The following is a 19,269-nucleotide window of genomic DNA, read 5'->3' as shown; positions in this document are numbered from 1 at the left end:
GGATGGGACCTAAATCTAAGCACAGAAGGCATTTATGTTACATATACACCTTATACACACAGCCTGAAGATAATTTTAGCCAATATTTTTTATAACTTTGTGCATTAAACAAATTGTGTCTACATTCACACAATTCATTTATGTTTCATATACACCTTATACACACAGCCTGAAGGTCATTTAATACAATATTTTTAATAACTTTGTGTATTAAACAAAGTTTGTGTACATTGAGTCATCAAAAAACAAAGGTTTTCACTATCTCACTCTCATTCAAAAACGTCCGTATTTCGGAATATTCCGTATTTTGTAATATTTGGGTATGGGATACTCAACCTGTAGTCAATTTTGGTCTCTTAGATAGTTTATATTTATACTCAAACTATCCAAATACTAATAGACTGGTGCGGAATCATACCACGTCCTCATAGTAGCATACATGGTGCCAAACATTGGGCCAACAGGTGGAGATTGGTAAATGTAATAGTGCTTCAAACATGCTATTACATTTACACCTGGATAATGGATTCCTAATCGAACTGATGTTAAAATAAAAATATTTGCGATTGTTGATTGCTACATTTGTCACTTGGGATTTCACCAGCTGACTAGAATAAATGGACCCAATGAATGTGGTCATATGGCCCTGCCCATACCTGTATCAAGGTGTTCAAGTGTGACTTATAACTATAGAGCTGGTCATTGTGTTGGTAACTATTGGTTCTCAGACTTAGTCTTTGGCTGCATAAGAATTGAGGGAAATTAATTTACCCAAAGTGTTTGAACAACCCTTGTCCATAATAATAAAACTCTCAACGGGCTATGACTTTTCTTCTGTGGCTGTAGGACAAAAAGCAGCATCTTCTGCATTATGATGAAATGTAAGTGTTCAGGGGAGGAAAAAGAAATCTGTTTCTTGTATGTACATTGTCTGTCATGTTATTGGCAATATTGAAAATACATGACTGGTTTCCTTTTCCACTGGATTTGCCAGGCAAAATGGCTCTGAGCACTTGGTGTGGTTCAGTATAGTTTGATAGAGTGCACATCAATATGATGGCTGTTAACAAAATGTTAATTTTCCACAATAATTCTCATTGTTTTATTCCTCAGCAATGTACCGGTCTGTGGTCGTCTTCAAAAGTGAACATTTGAGGGTGTGGTCTCGCTCTAGATATCGCTGGATTTATACATATCTGATAGAAGCCGTGTGATGGGCACATTGCCAATGGTTTTCTTGAAAAACACTTCTTCTATTGTAGATGGGCTTATAGAACGTAAAGCTGGTAGAAGCAGCAAAAGTTTCCCAAAACGACAGGGTTGCGTAGGGTATCTGTGAAATACATAAAGAATTAGTAATTTAACAAGGAACTGGATATTCACATGTTTATATTTCACTGTATTTTAAAATTTATATGACCTATTAAAAAATAGTTCAGGTGAAAAGAGGGATTCCCTCAGTTACTGTATGTGGCTGGAGACTCAAGCCAAGTGACCAAGATGGCCACTGTGGCATGGGAAAAGTTAAACCCTGTTCTGTGGCACCATACACTTAATGGGCCTGAACCTCATTATATGTTTAAGTGTGTAGCTCTCTAAAGCTGGGTACACATGTTGTGACATTTCATCCGATTTGACAGATCGGACCGACATATTTCTCCCATCTTTGTATATTGGGCAGTTTGTATGTCTAAAGGCTTGATGTGCTTTACATTAAACTTGATTATATCACAAGTGACAATATGTATGCCAATAAAGGACAGAACAGTGATCGCTCCGTCCTTCATTAACATCGCTCATTGTGTACCCAGGTTCCGATATGTCGACCCACCAAACAAACATATCGGCTGGGTACACATCGCTCCAGTGTGTACCCAACTTAATAGCGGATAATAGTGATGGGACTGGAACGGTACCTGGTCACCGCAGCACTTGAATTAACTATTGCTTTAAAACTGATTGAAAGCACAGCAGGGATCTCCTGTCCTAACCTGTGTCTATGCTGTGTAAGTACAAGTGTACCCCCAACGGTGCATGTTTAACAGACCTCCTAGGTGTTGCACACGGGATCAGTACTAAATGCCGGCGGTCGAAATCCCGACGCCGGAATCCCGACCACACAATCCCGACAGGGGTGGCGAGCGGAACGCAGCCCCTTGCGGGCTCGCTTCGCTCGCCACGCTGTGGGCACGATGCCTCGCTACGCTCGGCACACTATTATATTCTCCCTCTATGGGTGTCGTGGACACCCACGGAGGGAGAATATGACGGGATTGTGGCGGTTGGGATTCCGGCGTCGGTATTTCGACCGCCGGGATTCCGGCCGGCGGCATCTTGACTGTATCCCGTTGCACACGTATTCCTTACTGGCTGACACATTTTAAAAGTTCAACAAGTGGAGCTCATTTCTTTAAATTGTGATACTGAGGAGAGCAGTTCATAACCGTACACAGTTATCCCCTCTGAGGGCCATGCTTGGCAGCAATAGGCTGCATGGCCCCTGTCTATGTATGGCCCATTCTCCAGTTCACTGACCGCAGTAGACCCTGCAGGACCTGCCTGAAAAGGCAGCAGCTTCCTGGGCACTGCTGTGTGGCTGCAACAGGAGAGGAGCAGATTCAGCAGATGAGCTCTCCAACTGTAACTTTGGGTATGGGGGAATTCCTGGAGAAGAGGAGTGGTTGGGTATAGTTTATGGTATATAATACTAAAAATAAGGGGTGGTAATGGGTTAATTATTTCATTGGGTAAATTAAGATTAAGGTGTTTTTTTTTATGAGACGGATGTTTAATGCTTTCTACATTATATGGCGGTGGCTAATGTCTAATATGTGGCGGTCAATGATACGATCTATATTATATGGTGATCATACAGGTTGAAGGCGAACACTATCAATTGGGACATGACACTTCCCACACCCCACCCCTGTTCACTCCTGCAATTAAAGATGCATACACGGTGAGCTTTGGGCTATCTTCTATTGACTGTGTGCTTGCGATATTGGCTATGTGCGATTTTGACTAAGTACCAATTTTGACTATACTTTAGTACTAGATAGTCAAAATTGACTTGCCTGCACAGTTTATCTAACCTTTCTCTTACGTCCTAGAGGATACTGGGAATCCATTTAGTACCATGGGGTATAGACGGGTCCACTAGGAGAATTTAAGAATTTGATAGTGTGGGCTGGCTCCTCCCTCTATGCCCCTCCCACCAGACTCAGTTTAGAAAATGTGCTTGGAGGAGCCGGTCACGTCGCATGGAAGCTCCTGAAGAGTTTTCTGCATTTATTTTATCTGTCTGTTAATTTCAGGTAGGACTGGATGGCACCAGCCTGCCTGCTTCGTGGGACTTAGGGGGTGGAAACGGCCCAACCTCTTGATGGGTTAATGGTCCCGTTCCCCACTGACAGGACACTAACTCCTGAGGGAGCTATTCGCACGCCCCACCACGGCAAGCGTACATTCCTGCAGAACGCCGCCACCCCAACAGCCAGAAAAAGAGTGGTGAGTACTAAGCCGGTGTCCCGGTTAGCAGGTCGCCGGCCATTATGGTGGCATGAGGGTACAGAAACACACTGCTTCTACGGGGGCGGCAGAGTTTCGAGACTCAGTACACAGTGCGGACACACCACTTCTGAGGGAGCGAACGGAGTCTAAGTACACTACGAGTGTACACAGTACCCAGACTGGCATTACAGACTTAAAAGGTGACTGACTCTATTTTAAGCATTAAAAATGACCTCACCCAGTATAAAGAAGTGGGAAGACCGCGCACCATTGAGGGGATCCAGCAGCTAACCAGCGCCATTTTCCCTCTGCAGTGGACACAGATGCTGACTGACAGGGACGCGCAGCTCCTCCGGAGAGATTCCAGATTACCTCAGTGGTACCCGGGGGTCATAGCAGGGGGGGAGCGCTTACTAGTGTACTAAATCCACAATCTGCGTACTTAGTCTGAGACCCGACTAAGCTTGGCATTAGCAGTAAGGGCGCTGTGTCTCTTTTGAAGAGCTCTTTGTGGGTTAATTGTGCTTTTAACCTGTTCCTGTGTGTGTGTGCGGTCACTATCACAGTATGTCAGACAAAGAGTGTGTTTCATGTAAGGCACAGTGTTTCTCTTCTCCAGGGGGTTCACTACAGTGTACTCAATGCAGTGCACCCTCCCAGGCTAGCGGGGCAGAACCAGCTTGGCTGGGTTCCATTAGGGGAATGATCTCTAATATTTCCACTAAATTGTCCCGCAATGAGAGAGAGACGCAATACTTAAGACAATCGATGACTGAGTTTATGAACAGAGACTCGGTAACCAGCGTCTCATTCCCCTGCCATTTGTCTGCAAAAACGTCCTTTGGCCCATATCCTGCAGTCTGACTCTGATGAGGGGTCAGACATGGAGGAGGGGGAGGCTATTCTGTCACAGGGAATAGAGGCTCTCATAGAAGCTATTAGAGAGGTTCTGCATATCCCTGATAAGGTGACAGAGGAGACTGAGGAATCTTATTTTAATGTAAAAAAGAAATCCTCAACCACTATTCCTGTGTCAAAGGAACTAAATACCTTACTCAGTATCCAGGCTGTCATGGAAAATTGTATTGCCTATCCCTGGTACAGCCTCCCTAAAAGACACGTCTGATCGTAGAATTCAGAATACACTCAAATCTTTGTATACAGCTGCTGGGGTGGCACAGAGACCCACTATAGCATGTGGGTGGATTACTAAGGCCATCACAAAATGGTCAGGCAACCTAATTGAGGGATTAGGTACCTTGCCTAATGGGGAGATTATTTTACTCCTGCAACATATACAGGACTCTGCAAATTTTAATGCACGCATCACTGCTATGGCAGAGGCTTATGTCTACGACAGTGGACTGCTGATGCGGACTCCAGGAAAGGCGTGGAAGTCCACGTATCTTCCTTCTGCAACTCCTCCAGCTAGGAATGCTTACTCAGGACCTAATCTACAGTCCTTTCGGACTGCCAAGTTCAAGGGCAAAACCAGAGGTTCTTCTACAGCCACCAGAGGCGCTAGAGGTAAACCACGAAAACCAGCAACAGCAGGTTCACAGGAACAGAGCTCAAGTTCTGCTTCCTCAAATCCTTCAGCATGACGGTGGACCGCTATGCCTGGAGGACTGGCAGGTGGGAGCCCGACTAAAATTTTTCAATCACGTCTGGACAACATCATGCTAGGATCCCTGGGTCATAGATCTTATTTCCCAGGGCTACAGACTTGAGTTTCAGGCACTCCCACCTCACAGATTCTTCAAATCAGGCTTACCAGTTTCACAGGAAGCAAGTATAACCTTACAGGACGCCATTCAAAAACTGATACAGACTCAGGTCATTGTTCTAGTTCCACCTCACCTGCAAAACAGGCGATATTGGGGGTAATTCCAAGTTGATTGCAGCAGGAATTCTGTTAGCAGTTGGGCAAAACCATGTGTACTGCAGGAGAGGCAGATGTAACATGTGCAGAGAGAGTTAGATTTGGGTGTGGTGTGTTCAATCTGCAATCTAATTTGCAGTGTAAAAATAAAGCAGCCAGTATTTACCCTGCACAGAAATAAAATAACCCACACAAATCTAACTCTCTCTGCAAATGTTATATCTGCCACACCTGCAGTGCACATGGTTTTGCCCAACTGCTAAAAAATGTACTGCTGCGATCAACTTGGAATTACCCCCATTATTCCAACCTGTTTGTAGTACTAAAACCGGACGGTTCGGTAAGGCCGATTTTGAACCTCAAGATGTTGAACCTGTACTTGCGAGTGTTCAAATTCAAGATGGAGTCTCAGCTGTGATCTCAGGTCTGGAGGAGGGGGAATTCCTAGTGTCTCTGGATATCAAGGATGCGTACCTTCACATTCTGATCTGGCCGCCTCATCAGGCTTATCTACGGTTTGCACTGTGGGACTGCCACTACCAGTTCCAGGCCCTGCCATTTGGTCTCTCCACGGCACCAAGAGTGTTCACCAAGGTGATGGCAGAGATGATGTTTTCACTCCGAAAACAGGGAGTGAACATAATTCCATACCTGGATGATCTTCTGATAAAGGCACCGTCCAGGGAGCGGTTGATGGACAGTATTTACCTCTCAACCACACTACTCCTGGATCACGGGTGGATTCTGAACTTACCAAAATCTCACCTGGAACCGATGCAGAGACTTTCCTTTCTGGGAATGATACTGGACACGGAATCTTAGAGAGTGTTCCTTCCTGTGGAGAAGGCTATGGAAATCCAGTCGATGGTTCGGGCTGTCCTGAAGCCAACCCAGATCTCAGTGCATCTGTGCATTCGCTGTTCGTCTACCAAGACTTACCGCGGCTACGTTTAATGGCATGGAGGTTGAATGGCTAATCCTAGCCAGGAGAGGGATTCCTGACAAGGTCATTCTGACTATGATCCAAGCCAGGAAAGGGGTAACGTCTAAACATTACCACCCTATATGGACGAAGTATGTGTCTTGGTGTGAGAACAGACAATATTCTGCAGTGGAATTTCATCTGGGACGTCTCCTGCTTTTTCTGAAGTCGGGAGTGGATGTGGGCCTACACCTAGGATCCATTACAGTCCAGGTTTCGGCTTTGCCTATTTTCTTTCACAAGCAATTGGCTTTTCTCCCTGTGGTCCAGACATTCTTGAAAGGTGTGCATATCCAACCTCCCTTTGTGCCTCCCACGGCACCTTGGGATCTCAATTTGGTGCTGCAGTTCTTCCAATCGGACTGGTTTGAACCGTTACAGGAGGTTGACGTAAAGTACCTTACGAGGAAGACCGTCACACTATTGGCCTTGGCCTCAGCGAGACGTGTCTCGGAACTAGGGGCATTGTCTCACAAGAGCCCCTACTTAATTTTCCATGAGGACAGAGCTGAACTCAGAACTCATCAGCAATTTCTTCCTAAGGTGGTGTCCGCTTTTCACATCAACCAACCTAATGTGGTTTCGGCTGTGACAGACACCTCTGCTACTTCAAAGTCTTTGGATGTTGTGAGGGCTTTGAAGGTGTATGTAAAGAGAACAGCTCGTCACAGAAAATCCGACTTGCTGTTCGTTCTCTATGATCCCAATAAAATTGGGTGTCCTGCTTCAAAACAGTCTGTTGCACGCTGGATCAAGCTCATGATCCAGCATGCTTATTCCATGGCAGGATTGCACACTGCGCTCCAACCTGAATTAGGCCCTAAATCCCGCTTTGATCGCACAAAGACCCAGGATTTTGAAAGTAGTGTAAAAGGGAATTTAACCTGGAGATTGGCATAGGCATGGTGCTATGAATTGCATGATCACATGGCGCCTTCCATCACGTTTTGCTGTGATGATGCAAATCGCATCTTCATGCCCCACTCGCTTCACCGGAGAAATGGCAGAAACCCACACTCCAAGGAGCTGAGAGAACTCCACCAAAATTCTAGGAGAGTAGGCAAGTATGCTATACAGGATACAAGAAAATGGAAATGAAATGGGATGAATTTCTTAATTAACTGTGATAGCTGGTAATACTATCACAGTGTATTTCTAAAAAGAGTATTTCTGTATATGTGTGTGTGTGTGTGTGTGTGTGTGTGTGTGTGTGTGTGTGTGTATATATATACACACTGCTCAAAAAAATAAAGGGAACACTTAAACAACACAATGTACTTAGGAAGCAACACTGATTGACAATTTCACATGCTGTTGTGCAAATGGAATAGACAACAGGTGGAAATTATAGGCAATTAGCAAGACACCCCCAATAAAGGAGTTGTTCTGCAGGTGGTGACCACAGACCACTTCTCAGCTCCTATGCTTTCTGACTGATGTTTTGGTCACTTTTGAAAGCTGGCGGTGCTTTCACTCTAGTGGTAGCATGAGACGGAGTCTACAACCCACACAAGTGGCTCAGGTAGTGCAGCTCATCCAGGATGGCACATCAATGCGAGCTATGGCAAGAAGGTTTGCTGTATCTGTCAGCATAGTGTCCAGAGCATGGAGGCGCTACCAGGAGACAGGCCGTAGGAGGGCAACAACCCAGCAGCAGGACCGCTCCTGCCGCCTTTGTGCAAGGAGGAGCACTGCCAGAGCCCTGCAAAATGACCTCCAGCAAGCCACAAATGTGCATGTGTCTACTCAAACGATCAGAAACAGACTCCATGAGGGTGGTATGAGGGCCCGACGTCCACAGGTGGGGGTTGTGCTTACAGCCCAACACCGTGCAGGACATTTGGCATTTGCCAGAGAACACCAAGATTGGCAAATTCGCCACTGGTGCCCTGTGCTCTTCACAGATGAAAGCAGGTTCTCACTGAGCACATGTGACAGACGTGACAGAGTCTGGAGACGCCAAGGAGAACGTTCTGCTGCCTGCAACATCCTCCAGCATGACTGGTTTGGCAGTGGGTCAGTAATGGTGTGGGGTGGCATTTCTTTGGGGGGGCCGCACAGCCCTCCATGTGCTCGCCAGAGGTAGCCTGACTGCCATTAGGTACCGAGATGAGATCCTCAGACCCTTTGTGAGACCATATGCTGGTGCGGTTGGCCCTGGGTTCCTCCTAATGCAAGACAATGCTAGACCTCATGTGGCTGGAGTGTGTCAGCAGTTCCTGCAAGACGAAGGCATTGATGCTATGGACTGGCCCGCCCGTTCCCCAGACCTGAATCCAATTGAGCACAACTGGAATATCATGTCTCGCTCCATCCACCAACGCCACGTTGCACCACAGACTGTCCAGGAGTTGGCGGATTCTTTAGTCCAGGTCTGGGAGGAGATCCCTCAGGAAACCATCCGCCACCTCATCAGGAGCATGCCCAGGCATTGTAGGGAGGTCATACAGGCACGTGGAGGCCACACACACTACTGAGCCTCATTTTGACTTGTTTTAAGGACATTACATCAAAGTTGAATCAGCCTGTAGTGTGTTTTTCCACTTTTATTTTGAGTGTGACTCCAAATCCAGACCTCCATGGGTTAATAAATTTGATTTCCATTGATAATTTTTGTGTGATTTTGTTGTCAGCACATTCAACTATGTAAAGAACAAAGTATTTAATAAGAATATTTCATTCATTCGGATCTAGGATGTGTTATTTTAGTGTTCCCTTTATTTTTTTGAGCAGTGTGTATGTATGTATATATGTGTGTGTGTGTGTATATATATATATATATATATATATATAATAAAACATTTTTATTTTTTACGTGTGTTTGTGGCAAAAGCAATATTTCCAGTGTTGGGAGTAATTCCAGTAAATTGTTTTACCAAGCATTATGAGTGGTCAGTGCGTTACTCCTTAAGTAGGCTGGACAAGGGATCAAGGAATATGTGAGTGCCACTGGACTCTTGTGAGCAGTTATTCAGTTTCTCCCTATAAGTTACTTGCAATTGCACAGTCCCATACATGATGTTTTTTGTATGTTGCATTTATTTTGCAATTTAAAAGTGAATATGAGTATAAAGTAGAGTACACACTATGTGGTGTGTACCCAGCTGATCCGACGGGCGACAGGACCTGGCATGTGGCAAGTGCTTCCCGTTGTCGGGTCCGAGAGGTGGAGCCACGTGACATGCTGCACAACCGATCGGGGATGTCGCTAGCAATCCGCGGGAGCGCACATATCATAGTTACACACTAGACTTTATACCCGATATGTCGCTCCGACCTGTGGGATCGAGCAACATTGTCTAATGTGTACCCTGCTTAGATTTTTTATAAAATAGCTCTAATTAGTGTATAAGAAGGTGATGGCGGAATGAACATAGTTTATTCATTGAGCTTTTACTGATGCGTATCTCCTTTAAAGCATATAAACACACCTTTTGTTCTGATGCCAGATACGTTTAAGGATAGATTTGATATGGATGTTAAAATGTAAACTTTAGAGGAGGTAAAAGTTTAGTGGCCTCCGTATTAAAAAAAAAAAAGTATAGGAAGGGGTAGAAAAATATATGCTCATTTGAAGTAGGACATAAATATCAAAGTGGTTTAGTTACCTAGTGTGTATGTAACTGTTGAGAGTCAGCTGAGCCTCATCTTGTAGGGCTGCAATGGCAGCAGCATTCCTGAAACTTCTCAGCTCAGAGCCACTGTGCGTAGGTACTGCAAAAGAACAACAGCATGTCTGTATACCACAGCACAAATGATGAATCATGAGATATACTGTAACACATCCATTGTATGGTAAAGCATATATTGGTATGAGTACCTGATGTATCCATATGTTTACTAACTTATCGAGGTTAATTTGACTGAATATTTATAAGATTGGATATAGCTAATGCCTATGAATCTTTTTTATTTTTTAAATAAAGTTTGACATTTACAAAAAAAAAGCATATTCTGAATGAATAAAATTGACTTTTACAACTGCTTAGCACAGTGATGGCTAACCTTGACACTCCAGCTGTTGTTGAACTACACATACCAGCATGCCCTGCATCAGTTTTAGCATGGCCAAATAGCAAAACTGTAGCAGGGCATGCTGGGATGTGTAGTTCAACAACAGCTGGAGTGTCAAGGTTAGCCATCACTGGCTTAGCAAGTCACGGTTTCTAGCATGGTATCTGTATGATAGATCGACCATGTATTGGTAGGCAGTCAATAGGTCAACATCATATGGTTGACATGTTTTTATTTTTTTCATGTTTTCGCAACATTTGCTTGATTTACTATCTACGCGAACATCTATTGGTAATAGTTACCTGTGGCGAGTGTCTATGTTTGTACGGATGGTGGACACAGAATGTGAAATATACAAGATTTGGCCAAAAAAACATGTTGACCTTTGTCATGTTGACTTGCTGACCCTTCATACGTCAACCTTTTGTACTTGTTGACTGTTGCTCTGTTATACCACCCCCTCTAGCATAGCAGTAAACAAGATGAACTTCCCTTAAATTGGTAATGCTCTCTATGCATCTAGTAACAGAAACATCAATGTGTATTTATGCAATTGCTTTAACACAGTAATGCAAATAAGCTCATGGAAAATACTGATTTATAATATAACTATAATAACTAGTGTTGGTATAGGCACTCATGTTCACTCATTTTCAACGCCACCAGGTGTTTTTTTTTTGTTCAAAGCATGGCTTCTACAAGTATTGCCCCTATAAATCCCCCTCCTCCGGTCTGAGTAAAATCCACCTGCATTGGGATTGGGGTGGGGCTCTGGGGTGTGAGAAAATGTAAAACACCACAAGACATAGGAAGGTGGAATAAGGAAGAAGAGTATTTTTGTGATTGTCCCTTTAATCCCACAGCAAAATTGCTGAAAAATTATTACATTTGGTCCTTTATGGCTTAAAAGTAAACCATCTACACACTGTTGGTTAATTGTAGATGGTTTTATTTTTCCTTCCGTGTATGTGTGTATACAGTGTGCGTGTGTGAAAATAAATAAATATATATATATATATATATATATATATAAGGTTTCTAAGGCATTAATTATTACGGGAGATTTCTATCAAAAACATCTGTTTCATCTCTCAAATGCTGTAAGCATCTCCATACCATGCAAACAATAGAGCGGTAGCAGGAATTCTACTACAGAGCAAGAAAGTTTGTTCCTGCATGTGCAGCTTTTTACAGGGAATTTAAATCATTGTTAGAATAGTTGTTCTCTATTGATGATTTTATTCATCCATTCTGTTTTAATACAAGGTATAACTAGTTTTCATATGTTTCTTTACAACCATCTGCTGCTTACCAGCCTTAAAAGTGACAATGCATTTGAGACAGGCAAACTCTGTTGCGTCTAGCCGAAGCTGCCGGAATCTTGCCACCACTTCCTGTAATGACTGAATTTCAGCTATAATTTTATTCAACTTCTGAGAGTCTGTGTTATCGTTGTTCATTCCTGAAATCAAAACATATCTTAAATGTATAATTTTCACACCTTTCATTTCTAATCCCCTTCAAATCCCTGTCGCATCACATGTATCTGTAAGCCTGGTATAAACTATCCTTGTAGATTTTATGAAACTGATAATAAAGCACTCCTTTGGCTCATAACAAACACAGTGATTAGCATTTAAATGACGGTACAAGCAGTTTTGAATACAAGACAACATTATTTGCATTTAAATATAGATTGATAAATGACAGGTATAGTCCATTGTTCACAGGGGATTTGTTATTCTTCACATGTTGTTCATATTCCCAGCAATGTATTTTCATGTTAATTTCAACAACAAAGTCATTAAATTGAGCAGTCCTTACCAGATACAGCCAGTAGTGTGCTAGCATCAATCGGGATGGCCCATTGTGCAATTCCTAGAACAAATAGCTCCCGCCATGCGTCTTCTAGGAGCATCAGCTGCCAAACAACATATGAATGATAGGTTTAAATCATATGAGTCAGGCATACTGCTCCTACATTATAAGCCCCATACACGTTCTTTAGAGCTCTTTACAACAGAATATTTTATCTTAATTATGCTTTTTCAATGATACTTTGTAATAGAGGGGTTTGTAGCACACTATGTTGTATAGATCAGACAAGTTGTTCTCCATAATAAGTCCTCTCAAAACTAAATTGGTTATAAAATATCTAATTTAAACACAATTGAGTATTGGCATTAGATATTTCTGTCACGAACCATATGCATCGATTATGTATACATTTTGTTAGTTACGCCATGGTACTCTATATGGCAGTGGTTCCCAAACTGTGTACCTAGGAACCCTGGGGTGCTGGGGTGCCTTGGGTTGGTGACCAAAGGAAAGTGACAGGCAAAACCAGTGCTAACGGCTGGCACTCATAAAACAGGGTTGGATAGAATATGCTGGCGCTCAGAATTCCAATAGTGTGAATATCGACAGGGGAAGGTAAGTATACTTACCTTCCCCCAATAGCTCCCTCACCTGCAGCCTAAACCTAACCCTCCCTCCCCCGCAGCCTAAACCTAACCCCCCTCTCAGCAGCCTAACCCTCCCCCGCGGCTTACCTCCTGGTGGCTGGCACACGATCGTTCGGGATCCCTATCTGGGATGCCTGTGTCAGGAGCCCTGCGTCTGTATTTTGACTGCTGGAATCTTGACCGGATTCCATAAAACATGTGGACAATCAGAAGCACAACTGTGCACCACCACATAACTGACCCTAAGGATGTCCGGTAGGCACAATTTACTTAACTTAATGTTTATTTTTTTTAAATATCAATAAAAACAAGTTTCATCCTAGGGGTGCTGTAAAATAAATTCTGATACTCCTAGGGTGCCTTGATTCAAGACCGTTTGGAAACCATTGCCATATGTTTTTTTTTTATGGTTTTATCTATAGAGTGAATGCACTCCTAGAATAGTGGATCTTCTAAATATACATATGTGGTTTAATATTGTGCTACACATAATAATGCTCTAATACATTTCCATTATAGAATCTAAAATGACTTGCTAGACCCTATTGAATTACGATAAAATACAATTATTAACAATCCACATTCCTTACTTTCTGCACTAATCTTATGGGGTGTAGTTATGTGAACGGCAGTCGGGAGACCCCATATTAGCGATGCGACAGAGCTTTTACAGACACCCTGAAGCTGGATAGACATTCTCGAGTGTCATCCTGTAACTGCTTCTCTTTCTGCTAGTATAACATTTTGCTATTAAATGTAAAAATAATAGGCTAGCATTTATATCCAATTTAAATTGGTTACAAAATGCAATAATTGATACCATTTCTGAGACAGTAGGACTTGGTGGTACACAATACCAGAAACAGGAAGAAGTCAGCGCATATCATTTCAGAAATTAATAATATAACTTGAGCATCAGTGAGTATGGAAGTTACTATAAATATTGTATCAACTTGTGACTTGAGGTGAGCGCTGGACGGCACCTTTAAGACGAAAAGCACTGCTTATACATTTACTTAAAATGCATATTACACCTAGGAAAACCAGATAAATTACTTAGTAACGCCAAAGCTCCACCTGCCAATCCTGGAGTACCAAGCCAACATTTATAGATAGTAAAACTGAAACGTTTACTGGTGAGGTAAGAAATATTTTTTATTTGCCATACAGAACGTTTGAGCTGTTGTATAGGGGTTAGAAATGCTATAGTTAATTTTTTCCATGTAACCAACAAGCTAACATATCATAAACGTATAGGTCTGTTGTTTGTAGATTGCCGTGATAAGATTCTGTAGTAAGGCAAATACTGTATCTCTAAAATCATCTGCAAATAACACAGTTTCCTTCTCCATGGCTGTGTGCTTTCTAAAATATATCTCTGTGTAAAACATTAATGTATAATAAGAAAGGAAAGAAGACACACATATAGGGGACACTAAAGTGCTCCACTCACCTGATCCTGTAGGGAGAGAGTAGAGAAAGCGGGCACACTCTTTGCCCATTTAATGCTCATGAAAAGAAGCCGGGCTGCAGATTCACAAACTGATTCCGTGGCCACTTCATAGAGGTACAGCGGTGCTCCATTTACTTCATGTGGATACTGCAACAAAATGGAAATAATGTTTTCCTGCTGATATTGCTAATACTAGAGACAAGTAACCACATAGTGCCCATTCCCCCAATGGTGCAGCTTTATATTCTGTCATTGTTTCTGCAAAACACATCAAACTAATAGGTGAATTATGTATGAATGAAGTTAGGCACATGGCTCTAAAACTGAATGCATAGGAGAATTTATCCTGAAACATAGTGTAAGTTTTATCTAGGGCCAAATTATGTCTTTCCTCTAATCGTAAATGATCGGAATCTCACCCTATGTCACCCCATTGTTTGTCCTAAGAACTACAACTGTTGTTCTCCTTAACATTTATACATTAATCTTAGCTACTGTGTCAGTGAACACTTGTGACATGAAGTGAGTACTTCTATCACTGTTAATCTTTACTTCTCTTTGTGGGGGTCACTCAGGTGATAGCGCTGTATGTAAATGCAGCAGAAGGCATCTATTACATGCAGACGCCTCCTACTGCACTAGTGATCCTAGTGGGTTTAGTATGAAATACCTACAGTCACAATCCCGACAACAATTGACCGATGGTCAAAATCCTGACAAGGTCAAAATACTGACATGTAAAATACAGACAAGGTCAAAATACCGACATTTAAAATATCGACAGGTCAAAAGTCGACACGAGTTTGTCATTGTTCTTTGGTGTGTATGCTGACATAGGTCGACATGCTTCGGGCACAGTGCCTCGCTCCGCTCGGCACACTATTCTGTTCCCCCTCCAGGCCACTAGGGGGTCTGGGACTCCAGGTCGACAACAAAAAGGTAGACACACCTTAGGTCGACGTCAATTGGTTGACACACCTTAGGTCGACATGGATAAAAGGTCGACAGGAACAAGGTCGACATGAGTTTTTTATGTTTTTTTGGTGTCGTTTTCTTCGTAGAGTGACTGGGAACCCCAGTTAGTGCACCGCGTCCCCTCGCATGGCTCGCTTCGCTCGCCATGCTTCGGGCATGGTGCCTTCGCTCCACTACCGCTTCGCTCGGCACAGATTGCCGTTCCAATCGTAGTCCACGTGGATCGTTAAGTATGAAAAGTTTCCAAACACAGAAAAAAATCATGTTGACCTTTTTCTACGTCGACCTTGTTCCTGTCGACCTTTTGTCCATGCCGACCTATGGTGTGTCGACCAATTGGCGTCGACCTTTTTGTTGTCGACCTGGAGTCCGGATACCCCACTGGGATGGTAAAGTATGGACAAGTCTGTTTCAATGAAAAACTCATGTCGACTTTTTGACCTTTCGACATTTTAAATGTCGGTATTTTGACCATGTCTGTATTTTAAATGTCGGGATTTTGACCTTGTCGGGATTTTGAACGTTGGTCAATGGTTGTCGGGATTTTGATTGTAGGTAAATTGAACGCATCCCATCCGAGCTGCATCCTAGGATGCAGGTGGATTTATTTTGTTAGTACATATCAGGTAAGGATACGTAGTGTCAGCTAGTGTGACTGCCCTAGGATGGTTCATGATATAAAAAGTTAATCTTACCTTTGGGGTTGGCTGAGCCAGACCAATTAAGGTCTGTCGCTCAGGGGTGGTGGACACTGCTGCTGCTAGCTCTAGGTTATGTGGCTCCAGCTGACTAACAGTGGTGAAGAAGGTAGGTGTAGGCAAAGCTGCTGATGGAAAGTGAGGTGTTGTCCCATTGACATCCTTATGTCCTCTGAAATACAGAGCCACTTGTTTCCTTATGGTGGATGTTCTTGGTCCCCTTTCATGTTGAACAGCTGAAATCAATCCAGTAATCATCTCAGTACTAATCAAACTCATTTGGCAAATGGATGCTAAGAACAGGCTCTTACACACTTGAGTTCATTAAAAGGTTAAAATCACGAAAATCTTCCCTCATACTGTGTCCTTGAGAGATCATTTCTTCCTTATGATTTTCTTTTTTTTTTAAATAACGACACTAATCTATATTTTACCAGAACGGTGTCAATCATTTTAATGTAGGCTTCTGTTCTTAAGCATAATGCTTTTGATTTTGCTTATGTAAAAAAGAAAAAAAGTGACTGTCTCGCTGATTGCTAAGAAAATCTCATAATTGTTTTTTTTTCCTTTTTCTAATATGAGCGACAATAGATGATTGTATATTTAGGCTAGAAATTATCACATTTTCCTATTAATGGGAAGCAGACATTTAGTGAGTATGTTAATTACCATCTTTATTCATGTTGACTTCCAAACATTTCTTCAGACGACATGCTCTGCATTGATTTCTATGTGTCTTGTCCACTGGACATCCACCCTGCAGAGACAACAAATGTACATATAACATCATGTCCTTAAAAACTATATATGTGTGTGTGTGTGTGTGTGTGTGTGTGTGTGTGTGTGTGTGTGTGTGTGTGTGTGTAAGCCACAGTCTCTGTGTCTTTTTCTACATTATACCGGGAGTGCCGCCCATGGTTTCTGTATTGGCATTCCTGCTGTCGTGTGAGGCATCTTTGGAGGGCACCCGGTGTAGCTTACCTTTGATCTATCGAGTGCCGGATTTGGGAGATATATATATATATATATATATATATATATATATATATATATATATATAATTGGACACACTAAATGATTTCCCACCAAACCGAACTCACACCTCCCAGTTTATAGGATAGATACACCACTTTTGGGTGTGCGGTTGCACTCTAATATACGCAAGCCTTGAGTGGTTGAATGCACCAAGGAGCGCGTATATCAGAGCGTGACCACACCCAGGGTCACCAAGAGTGGCCACAGGCCTGGGTACAAAGGAGGGGGGCGGTGGGTAAATCCCCTAAAAAAAAAAGTTAACATTCTTTTCCTGGCGCCGCAAAGTGGTACTGACACCACGCAGGTGGACATTTGTCCACCTCCGCAGTACTTCAAAGGAGGACAATGTCCCCATTAGCAGCTGACCGGGCCCCTCCAACAAGTCTGGGCCTGGGCAATTAGGACTCACCTCCCCCCTCTCAGCACACACCCAAGAGCTTCACACCATTGATCATTGCAACTGTTATATCATGCTTATGTGTGGAATATTAAGGGAAAGGGAGTCTTGTTCCACCACTGGTACGTTTGTAGAAACCTTCTATTTCTTCTTTATATACTGTAGGTGAAGTAACTTAAGGAAAATTCCACTCACATTGCAATCCTTTCCATCAGTGTCCCAGCACTGTGTTTTATAGGATGAAATGGGCTCTGGCACCAGCAGACAGATTGACAGCTTGCTTTGGACCCATTAATACGGGTTACGATCTTTAGGTCAACACAACTTAGGTCGATACTCATTAGGTCGACCACTGAAGGTTGACAATGCCATTAGGTCGACATGGCAGTTGGGTCGACGTACTAGGTCAAAAGCTCGACATGATTTTTTCACTTTTTTTAAATAATTTTTTTGATTTTTTCATACTTAACGATCCTCGTGGACTATGATTGGAACGGCAATCTGAGGACACGGTGCACAAATTTGGGTTCCCCGTCACTTTACAGAGAAAACGATACCAAAAAGAGTCAAAAATCTCAAGTCGGCCTTTAGACCTGTCGACCTAATGGCAATGTCGACCTTCAGTGGTCGACCTAATGAGTGTCGACCTAAGTTGGGTCGACCCAACGACCCATACCCATTAATACATAGCAAGTTGTTCTACTTAGAGATGATAGAAAATACTGTATACAAAAGTAGCTTCTCTAGGACATTAAGCAAGGTTGCCACTGGGCCCGAAGTGTGGTGAGCCCGCAAGAGGACACAATGCGCTCACTGACTGGATCCCAACGTCGATCGCCTGACCGCCGGGATCTCACACTGATCCCAAAAATAATAGTATAGAATAGTCAAATATAACTTTTAATAGTTATTATTAAAATAATTTGCAGTAAACATCCCAACTCACTATAATTATATACATATGTATATAATAATCTAATTTCTTGAAAGCTCTTTCATGCACGTTTATTTCAGTTTATAAATGGTAAAGATAGTGATAGTCCAAAATTGGATAAGGGTAAAATTATCAATAATGGTTTCTAAGATACCATCTTACCTATAGATAAGTTAATCTTGCAGGGTAGGTCAAAATGGCAGCACATATATGTATCAATATATTGTGCTGCCCTGTTGACCTACCCTGCAAGATTAACCTGTTTATAGGTAAGATGATATCTTCGAAACCATTATTGATCATTTCACCCTTGTCCAATTTTGGACTATCACTATCTTTACCATTTATGGACTAAAATAAACATGTATAAAAGGGCTTTCAAGAAATTACATTTATTTTATACGTTCAGTAAATATATACAAAACTATAGTGAGTTGTGATTTTTACTACAAATTATTTTAATAAGAACAATTAAAAGTTATATTTTACTATTCTGTAATTTTTTTTTTCAATTTTCTTCCTAAAGAGTGCACCACAAAGGGAGTCTTCTTTCCTTTTGTATCTGTAGTTGTATACGGACTCTGTGGTGCACCGCCAAGATGACTTACGCAGGAATTGGAACCCCTATGTCATTCGTTACATTTTTTTCTACTCTTATACAGTACTTTGGCTAGTAGTCCCCCCCCCCCCCCTCCCTCCTCCTTTTTTCTATATGTAGTTGTTCTGTGTCAGCAGTAGCTTGTGTCATGCTCTAAAACACAAGCATGTATAAAGGGCTGCCCAGGGGTGTACTAAGAGAGGAGAGGGCCCACGTGCAGCCTCCATTGTGGGTCCCCTCCTCTCTGGCAGCAAGTAGTCTACTACACAGATCTCTGGGAACATGGCGCCTGGAGGCTATTTTCTAAGTGATTTGTATCTGTGGTG

At 42.5% G+C, this 19,269-nt stretch overlaps 1 protein-coding gene across 1 annotated transcript in view; it reads right to left on the bottom strand.

The window, feature by feature from the left end:
• Positions 1 to 1,088: 1,088 nt before the first annotated feature.
• The window catches only part of NR2E1 (nuclear receptor subfamily 2 group E member 1), a 73,167-nt gene continuing 54,986 nt past the window's right edge, over positions 1,089 to 19,269 (bottom strand). The window contains exons 3-9 of the mRNA XM_063919690.1: positions 16,649 to 16,736; positions 15,977 to 16,215; positions 14,307 to 14,453; positions 12,213 to 12,309; positions 11,701 to 11,850; positions 9,983 to 10,088; positions 1,089 to 1,333 (exon numbers count right to left, since the gene is read on the bottom strand). Of these exons, the coding sequence (XP_063775760.1) occupies positions 1,171 to 1,333; positions 9,983 to 10,088; positions 11,701 to 11,850; positions 12,213 to 12,309; positions 14,307 to 14,453; positions 15,977 to 16,215; positions 16,649 to 16,736 (990 nt within the window). The 3' untranslated portion in view covers positions 1,089 to 1,170. The remainder of the gene's footprint in view (positions 1,334 to 9,982; positions 10,089 to 11,700; positions 11,851 to 12,212; positions 12,310 to 14,306; positions 14,454 to 15,976; positions 16,216 to 16,648; positions 16,737 to 19,269) is intronic.

The sequence above is a fragment of the Pseudophryne corroboree genome, chromosome 4 (assembly GCF_028390025.1).
Source record: "Pseudophryne corroboree isolate aPseCor3 chromosome 4, aPseCor3.hap2, whole genome shotgun sequence".
In the NCBI taxonomy this organism is placed as follows: domain Eukaryota; kingdom Metazoa; phylum Chordata; class Amphibia; order Anura; family Myobatrachidae; genus Pseudophryne; species Pseudophryne corroboree.
The sequence above is the reverse complement of the archived record's forward strand: the minus strand, read 5'-3'. Positions and strand labels throughout refer to the sequence as shown.